At 39.6% G+C, this 10,180-nt stretch overlaps 1 protein-coding gene across 1 annotated transcript; it reads left to right on the forward strand.

Annotated features, from left to right (window-relative positions):
* The first annotated feature begins 1,409 nt into the window (after nt 1-1,409).
* On the forward strand, nt 1,410-5,650 carry LOC114323607 (RmlC-like cupins superfamily protein). The gene is made up of 6 exons (XM_082884452.1): nt 1,410-1,774; nt 2,020-2,069; nt 2,496-2,534; nt 2,801-2,829; nt 3,427-3,593; nt 5,057-5,650. Exons 1-6 carry the CDS (start codon nt 1,674-1,676, stop codon nt 5,559-5,561), a joined length of 891 nt encoding a protein of 296 aa, XP_082740578.1. The 5' UTR covers nt 1,410-1,673; the 3' UTR covers nt 5,562-5,650.
* Nucleotides 5,651-10,180: the final 4,530 nt, after the last annotated feature.

Here is a 10,180-nt window from a genome sequence, read left to right on the forward strand (position 1 = left end):
ATGGCTGATGTTGTACCTTAGAGCTGATGCAACTAAAGGTTTCTCTAGAGGCCATCACTATGACACCAGAAGAAAAAGCTTAGGGTCATCCGAGGGGTCGACCCCGGGGTCGTCTGGTTGGTCGACCTCCCAGTGTAAAATCTATACAAAATTTTGCGAAAATTGGTCATCCGGTAATAAAAATACAACAGCAATAAATAGTGTTTTGGTAAAAGACCAACGCATTCTCATTTTGGCGAAACTTTTGGTGAATTCTCATTTTGATATCAATTTGGTGAAACCATTGGAGTGAGAAAAAGTGAGTTTTTCATCAAATTTCAAATCTGATGTAGGGTTTGATGCACCGTTGGAGATGGCCTAAGAAGTTCTTGATTGGTTCAAGAACAACATTTTGTGTTAGTTTACATATATTATGGTTGATAAAAAAAAGTGAAACTTATAATTTTATGTTAAATAATTAAAAAATATAAAAATATATAAAAATTTGTGATTAATTTAAAATATGATACATAATGTTTTACAGGTAATCAATAATTTTGCCTAATGCCCAGGCTCATCATGCTGAATTCATTTGTGGGCTCATATGCCCCCACGTCTCTATGCAAACCCCCACCCAAAACAAGTATATCTTTTGTTTTTTGGTTGAACAAAAGCAGGTATATCATTCTTAAATGGTCAAGCCCCCAATTATACTTTTTTTTGTAATGTTGAAATCTCATTTGGCCATTTGATTCTATATAACTATATATTTTTTTTAAAAAAATTAATGGATTCCATTAGAAGCTAATACAATTTATTTTATATTTTTGCTTTTGCTAATAATTTTTGATGAATTTCTCTAAGAGCATCTCCAACGGTGAATCAGATTTTTTTTCAAATTTGAGTAAAAAATAACCCATTTTACCAATTTGATACCACTCGCTCCAACGGTGCACTTTCATCAAATTTGTACCGGGGATAACCGGTTGGTCGACCGGTTAAGCAAAAATTTTTTTTTTTTTTTTTTGATTTTTTTTTGAACTTTTTGAACCTTTTAGTGATCGACCGGTTAGGCAAATTTTTTTTTTTTTTTTTTTTTTACTGTTGAACCTTTTTCTTCGAACCGTTTGAACATTTAGGCGGTCGACCGGTTGGTCAATCGGCCGGGCCACCGGCTGGTTGACCGGTTGGTCTCTCCCAACGGTTAGGAACAGTGATTTGGTAAAATGCTTCGTCTGTTCTCATTTTGGTACCAGATTTGCTGAATTCTGGATTTGATATCGATTTGGTGAAACCGTTGGAGCTCAAAAAAGTAACTTTTTCATCAAATTTTAAATTTGATATCAGATTTGATGAACCGTTGGAGATGGTCTAATGTATCATTTGAAGGATCTTTCTTATCTTGCTTTGGAAGGGGGGTATTAGAATTTGCCGTAATTTTTTTTTTTTTAATAAAAAAAGGAAGCTTTATATGATAATCCAACGGCTAGGATACAATGATGAAACCCAGGCATCATGGTAACGCTATGCTGACGTCACGTCCTATTTTGCTTTCTTCTTTGACCCACCAATGAATGAATCAAAATATATTCACATCTCTCTGTCTTTCTCTCTATAAATACAAATGGAAATCTTAGGTTTGCTTACAGACAAGTGTGTGTAATTGAAGGAAAGAAATAGAAAAGAGTCCTAAAATGTCGAATGTTTTGAAAGAACCTCGGATTGTGGTCAAAAAGTTTCTGGCTAGGCCTCAGCATGAAGGTGTTGGAGCCATTGTCAGACGAAGCATAGGAAGGTAATATTACTAAGATACAATAATAAGACCCAACACAACAGAGTGGGAACAACTATGAAATGTTGTCATGTGTTTTCATTGAAGATCTCAGCTGTTTGACAAAATGCCTAAATGAGTTTTTTTTTTTTTTTTTTTGGACAAACTTTGAAATGCTGTTTTGTTTCATTAAAGATCTCAGCTGGTTGACTAAATGCCTAAATGGTTTTTTTTTTTTTGTTTTTTTCTTCTTATGTTTCTTTCTGCAGGTTTGAACTCAAATACTTTGATCCTTTCCTCGTGCTGGATGAATTCTCTGGTAGGCCTCTATGTTTTCCTCTCTTTCTTTTTTTTTTTTTTGATAATGAGAATTCTGGGTTTGTTCCAACTAGTTTTCAATAAATCTTGTAACCCGTTCCACGGGTAATTATTGGGCACAATCATAAGTGGCTAGGAGTGAATTATGTGTTTTATAAGATTTGAACTCTAAATTTGTTCCCACAAGTTTTCGGTAAATCCAGTATCTTATCCCACACATATCAAGTAATTATTGGATATGGAGTGGTTTGGAGTGAATTAAGTTTTTTATGAGATTTGAACATGTGCTTCCCATTACATTTCAGTTTTCCACTGCACTAAACTCTTTGTTTTTTATTTTTATTTTTTATGATGTTTATCGTATATTTGTTTCCTGTTTAATAAATCTTTGAATGTTTGAATTTTTGTTTGTTTGTTGATATTGCAGTTTCTGCACCTGCTGGGTTTCCTGATCATCCACACAGAGGTTTGATTCTCGCCCTTTTTTAAAAAAATTATTTTTTTCTCCAAAATGTTAGATACCCTGCAAAAACATCACAAATAGTACCCAGAAAATGAAATGTTTGATTCTGATTGTAGTTCACCGTACATTTTATTTTATGAGCACATTTTGGGATTTTTTGGGGGGTATGCTTGTTTTTTTCCTCTCTATTTTTCTGGAGAAAAGATTGCTCTGCTTATTAAGAGATTGACATTGGGTTGAGACTGTTTGTTTTGTTTTATGTTTGACAGGGTTTGAAACAGTCACCTACATGTTGCAGGTAAATATATGCATCAATTACTTTTTCCATACCTAACAGAAACTAGGATCCCATTCTTTGTTTGTTTTTCCTGTTTAACCAGCCTCATTTAGTATTTCTTCACAAGACTAGATTATAATTTTTTAAATAACCACAAAATGCTAATCCATTTATTATTTATGGGTAATTAGTCAGTTTGATGTGATTGTGAAACTTAAAACAAAGTACTACCATTCATTTTTTTGTTTTTTAGCTACAAAAAAATTTAGGTTAAATTAAGGCGGGGGGACACTATCTGTGTGGTTAGTCCTACAAAATTTGGCCAGACGCAGTTGTGTGCTTATATTTCCATATAAAAATGGGAAGACCTGGCCGACCATGACATTTGAAATGTTGCAAGTTCAGTATTGTTTTCGTTTTCTATTCTTGAAAACAAAAACTGATACAGAAAACTTATTTGAGAAACAATTTTAAAAAACAGTCCCTTTCTTGGTTAACACTTCAGATTTATTTTGTCTTGGCATAAAAATAGAAACAATAGGTATTACATAACTTTTCATCATTTTTGTTTCTAAAAACACAACAAAAGAACTTGAAAGAACTTATTTTTGTCACTAGGGTGCTGTAACACATGAAGATTTTGAGGGACATAAGGGGACAATAGGAGTAGGTGATTTGCAATGGATGACTGCTGGAAGAGGGATTCTTCATTCAGAAATGCCTGCAGCGCAGGGAACTCAAAAGGGCTTACAGTTGTGGATCAACCTCTCCTCCAAATATAAAATGTGAGTACATCAATCCCTCTATCATATCGAATTAATATTTTTATAAAAGGAAAACTTTGACCGGCTCATCTTGTCATCCAGTACAAGTTTTGTGAATAAACTCGGATGACGTGTCTTACTATGATAGTTTCATTTAAAAATACAAGACTCATCATTATGAACATAATTTACAAGTTTGTCACTCCCACACCATTCTAGAAGTAGATAATGTATAAAATTATGATAATAAAGAAATTTTCAATTCAGATACATAGAATCATTTGCAAACATGCATATCAATTAAACCTGAGTGTTTGTCTTGGACTAGTTAGTCACAATATTTTGTTATATAGCATGAATGGAAAGTCAAATGGTTTTTCACCAATGATGCATTATAATGGATGCTTTTGCAAAAGAGCTTTACATGCAACTAGCTGACAAAGGCCCATATGCCTATCCTTGTGTGCCTTCCATTTGGATCCCACAGAAAAAAAAGGCATTCTTGATAATGATTGCTATGGAGTTTGTGACTTCTGGCTCTACACTTTAGTAAAGATAGTTGGAATTTTATGCTGATGGGAATCATGGTATCAAACTTTTGCTTTTGTTGTTGTTATTTTGTCATTAAGTTTGCAGACCAATTCAAACTGATCCAATCATGTTTGATAAAAATAAAAATCGAATTCTGTTATGGGAAAAATTGCCTCATTATTTTTAAGCCTTCTCCCCAACCATTAACGTTCTGGGTCTATGTAAAGAAACTCGGAACCAAAAAAAGAAAGAAAAAAATCGGGCCATGTTTTCTAAGAAATTGGGTCATAGTTCTCAATCATTTTGTGGCACCGAGTGTGACTGAACCATCAGGGAAGCTTCACCAAGGAGATAAGTGTGAATCATTTTCTCGCATGACTTTTTAGTAGAAAATTCGATTAGGGAGAGAAGTGTTTGGTCGAAGCTAAAAAAAGGTTGACCCACTTTATTTACTTAGTGAATAATCTTTGAAATATTTAAACTTTAAGTCATGCGAATTATGATTATCAAATACGCTTAAATTATTTTTGTTAAACACACATGTAGTTTCAAGTGCTGAAACAACCACCCTTGAATTTAGAGGGTTTGGTGACAAAAAAAAAAGAAAGAAAGAGAAGCCATGGAGAGAAAAAGAACTCTTTCACTTGTTTAGATGTAAGAAATAGTAAAAAAGTATGAGGAAAATAACTCTATTAAAAACTCTTTTCTTTTCTTTTTCATAAAAAATTGACGAGATTTGTTAAGAAACAAAAAATTGCTGTATAATTTTTTTTTTCTTCAAAATAACTAAATCGCACATTTAGATACAAAATATTGAAAATAAAACCCATACATATTCTCTTTATTTATGGTTCCTCATTCAAGCACAATAGTAAAAGAACACAATTATATATATATATATTTTCTTCTTTTCTCACGTGTAAAAAAAAAAAAAAAATCATATTTTTTCACAGGATTGAGCCAAGGTATCAAGAAATAGCAAGCAAGGACATAGCAGAAGCTTCAAAAGATGGTGTCAATGTCAGAGTCATAGCAGGGGAGGCCTTAGGAACCAAGTCACCTATATACACAAGAACACCCACCATGTATTTGGACTTCACTCTCAACCCTGGAACCCATTTGGAGCAACCAATACCTGTTTCTTGGAATGCCTTTGTGTATGTCTTGGAAGGTGAGGGGGTGTTTGGTAACTCAAAATCATTGGCTGTGACATCTCACCATCTTCTTCTTCTGGGCACCGGGGATGGGCTTGAGGCTTGGAACAAGTCATCGAAACCGCTTCGATTTATTCTGGTTGGGGGTGAACCGTTAGGTGAACCGGTGATGCAGTTGGGTCCATTTGTAATGAACACTCAAGAAGAGATTGATCAGACTATTGAAGATTATGAGAGTTATATCAATGGGTTTGAGAAAGCGAGGCATTGGAGATCTGAAGCTATTCTTAGCGTAGATCATTAAATTGTGTTTGAATCTTGGATGTGTTTGAGAGGTATTTGCAAAGGAAAAATGAATGGAAAAATAAATGAAATATAATTTTTTTCTTTTTATTTTTCTCTTCTCTTGTTCTTTTTCTTAGAAAATCGCTCGGCAAATTCATGACTTGAAGTCATGTATATTTGAGTCTAAAAACATGGCTTTAATTGAATACTTGTAACTAAATTAATCTATGAATTTATTTTTTCAAAATACAACTCTAAGGGCTGGTTTGGCTTATCCTAAATAAGTCAAAAAGTCAAAAAATTACTTCAAAATCTAAAAAGATATCACTATTTACCAAAAAAAAAAAATTAAAAAATCAATTTTCTTCAAAATCACTATTCACCGAATTGATATGTGCGGCAGTGGATGAAAAAGAAATGATTGGGTGTGGTTTTTACACACACCGTTGCTCATCCTATGGGGGTCATCACGGGTCCCGTTTTGATAATCTGAACCGTTCAATGTGTAGAAATCGTCGAGTACTATATGTCTGCAAAAAATCACATTGATCGGATATCGATAACTATATGATCAAATCAGTTATGTACAACAAATGGATGGTGTTATAATTAATGATTGAAAAATAAATAGATCTGATCAGATAGCTATCGATAGGTACATAGTGTTCGACGAGTTACACACATTGAACGGTTCAGATTATTAAAATGGGACCCGTGATGACCCCCACGGGCCAAACAAAATCGTCCAATGCTTTGTATAAAAATTAGCCAATAATTTTCAACTCCCATTCACACCTTCCGATTTGTACGGCTGGGGCCCACCTGTCACTATTCATCTCTTACACACTCTTTTCATACAATTTTTTAATACACATTTTTTCATAAAAATCTAAAAAGTTAACCCAAACCTTCATATTTTTTTCTCAACTTTTTTAATCCAAAAAGACAAAAAGTGCACTTTTTTAGGACACCCCAAACCAGCCCTAAATTTAAAAATGTATTTTGAAAGCAAATTTTATCATTACTATACTATTGATGATACACAAACAATAAGTAAAGAGTAGTGTTGTTTGGATCGAAACCTATCAAATGCAGACGTGCTTTTTTTTATCATAATTAAATTAGAGATGTGATCGGATCAATAAATTATATTTTATTTGGCTTAAAGTTTTTAAAAAATAGTTTTATGAGTTATTGATTCATATATATATATTTTTGTTTGGAAAATGCGTGGTAGCTCGAGAGTGCGGTAGCTTGAACGGCTCGACAGCCCAAAACGACGTTGTTTTGGGCTATTTTTTTTTTTTTTTTTCCTTCTTCTTCTTCGTCGTGCTGGTCTGAAACCAGAGAGAGAGAGAGGCAGGTCGTCCGTCGCAGCCCTCCGCCGTCGCCTTTGCCCGATCGTCGCAGCCCCGCATCTGCCGATCGTCGTCGCAGCCTCCGCGCCTCCGCCCCTCCTCCTCCTTCGCCCCCCGCCTCCGCCTCCACCCCGATATGTTGGCCCCCTCCAGTCCCTCCTCCTCCTCTTCCTCCGCCCTCCTCCAGCCTCTCTCTCTCCCTCATCCCCTTCTCTCTCACTTTTTTGAGCCAATTTCGAGCCGAAGCTCTCGAGCTACCAATCGCTACCGTTTTTGTTTTTAGTATTTTTCAATATTTTATTCAAAAAGTTTTAAAAAATTCATTAAATGCAATAAAATATAAGGGATTTTTATTGATAAGTCCAATTTATAAGTGTTTTAACCCAAGAAATCCATGAAAGAATTTTTTAACCCATTTAGTCCCATGTATGTATAGTTGTATTCCATAAAGTCCATTTTCTTGATTTACACTATTTTCTTGGACACTTATGCCCTTATATTTAATTTTGATACCCTTATAAATATTTTTTCAACGATTAGCAATTTAATGATGTGAACATTCATATTTTAAAATTCACATTTGTAGGAATGTAAATTGGCCCGCGGGCAGCCCGAAACCCGTCCGCGAGCCAGGGCGGGCCCGGCCCGTTGACAATGTGAATATTCACATTGACATGTTAAAATTCACATTAATATGAGTGTAAAATTGGCCCCCGTCCCGTGGCAGCGCGAAACCCGCCCGCGGTCCATGGGCGGCCCGGGGCGGGCCCGGTCCGGCCCGTTGACAATGTGAATATTCACATTGACATGTTAACATTCACATTGATAAGAGTATAAAATTGGGCCGCGGCCTATGGGCAGCCAAAAGCCCGCCCGCAACCCGGGCGGGCCCGGCCCGGCCCGTTGACAATGTGAATATTCACATTGACATGTTAACATTCACATTGATAGGAGTGTAAAATTAGCCCGCGCCTCGTAGCTGCCCAAAACCCGCCCACGGCCGGTGGGCAGGCCCGGCCCGGCCTGTTGACAATGTGAATGTTCACATTGACATGTTAACATTCACATTGATAAGAGTATTAAACTAGACAGCAGCCCAAGGCGGGCCCAACTCAGCCCGGCCCAGCCCGTTGACAATGTGAATATTCACATTGACATGTTAACATTCACATTAATAGGAGTGTAAAATTGGCCCCCGTCCCGTGGCAGTGCGAAACCCGCCCGCGGCCCATGGGCGGCCCGGGGCGGGCCCGGTCCGGCCCGTTGACAATGTGAATATTCACATTGACATATTAACATTCACATTGATAAGAGTATAAAATTGGGCCGCGGCCCATGGACGGCCAAAAGCCCGCCTGCGGCCCGGGGCAGGCCCGGCCCGGCCCGTTGACAATGTGAATATTCACAATGACATGTTAACATTCACATTGATAAGAGTGTAAAATTGGCCCGCAGCCCGTGGGCGGCCCGAAGCCCGACCGCAGCCCGAGGCAGGCTTGGCCCGACCCGTGACAATGTGAATATTCACATTGACATGTCAACATGCACATTGATAGGAGTGTAAAATTAGCCCGCGCCCCGTGGATGCCTGAAACCCGTCCACCGCCCGTGGCGGGCCCGGTCCGGCCTGTTGACAATGTGAATATTCACATTGACATGTTAACATTCACATTGATAAAAGTGTACAATTGGCCCGTGACCCGTGGGCAGCCCGAAGCCCGACCTCGGGCCAGGGCGGGCCCGGCCCGTTGGCAATGTGAATATTCACATTGACATGTTAACATTCACATTGATAGGAGTGTAAAATTGGCCCGCAACCCGTAGGCGGCCCGAAGCCCGATCGCAACCCGATGCGGGCTTGGCCCAACCCGTGACAATGTGAATATTCACATTGACATGTTAACATTAACATTGATAGGAGTGTAAAACTTGTCCGCTGCCCGAAGCTCGCCCGCGGCCAGGGGTAGGCCCGGACCCAAACCTAGGCCACCCCGGGCCGCCCATGGGACGCGAGTCAATTTTACACTCTTATCAATGTGAATGTTAACATGTCAATATGAATATTCACATTGTCAACAGGCCGGGCCGGGCCGGCCTCGGGCCACCCATGGGCCGTGGGCGTGTTTCAGGCAGCCACGGGGCACGGACTAATGTTACACTCTTATCAATGTGAATGTTAACATGTCAATGTGAATATTTACGCTGTCAACGGGCCGGGCCCGCGTCGGCCCGGGGCCGGGCTTCGGGCTGCCCACGAGTCACGGGCTAATTTTACACTCTTCTCAATGTTAATGTTAATATGTCAATGTGAATATTCACATTGTCAACGAGCCCAGCCGGGCTCGCCCTGGGCAGCGGGCGGGCTTCGGGCCGCCCACGGGCCACGGGCCAATTTTACACTCCTATCAATGTGAATGTTAATATGTCAATGTGAATATTCACATTGTCAACGGGCCGGACCGGGCTCGCCTTGGGCCGCCCATGGGACGCGAGTCAATTTTACACTTTTATCAATGTGAATGTTAATATGTCAATGTGAATATTCACATTGTCAACAAGCCGGGTCGGGCCCGCCCTGGGCCGCCCACGGGCCGTGGGCTAGTTTCGGACAGCCACGGGGCGCGGGCTAATTTTATACTCTTATCAATGTGAATGTTAACATGTCAATGTGAATATTGGCATTATCAATGGGTCGGGCCGGGTTCGCCCAGGGCAACCCACGAGCCGCAGGTGGGTTTCGGGCCGGCCACAGGCTGCGGGCTAATTTTACACTCCTATCAATGTGAATGTTAACATGTCAATGTGGATATTCACATTGTCAACGGGTCGGGTCGGGCCGGGCCGGGCCCGCCCCGACCCGGGCCCGCCCCGACCCGGGCCCGCCCCGACCCGGGCCCGGGCTTTGGGCTGCCCACGGGTCATGGGCCAATTTTACACTCTTGTCAATGTTAATGTTAATATGTCAATGTGAATATTCATATTGTGAACGGGCCGGCCCGGGCTCGCCCCGGGAGACGGGCTGGTTTCGGGCCACCCACGGACCGCAGACCAATTTTACACTCCTATCAATGTGAATGTTAACTTGTCAATGTGAATATTCATATTATCAACGGGCCGGGTCGGACCTATTTTTTTGGCTTTTGGGTTGGCCCGGCCCGACTCGAATTTTTTCAAGCACCCACGAGGATCGACATGAGCCGGGCCCTTACACATTGACGATATAAACATTTATATTGACGGTGTGAACATTCACATTAAGGGTATTTTGGTAATTATGTCA

The sequence above is a fragment of the Camellia sinensis genome, chromosome 8 (assembly GCF_055761805.1).
Source record: "Camellia sinensis isolate YWXY chromosome 8, ASM5576180v1, whole genome shotgun sequence".
Lineage (NCBI taxonomy): Eukaryota > Viridiplantae > Streptophyta > Magnoliopsida > Ericales > Theaceae > Camellia > Camellia sinensis.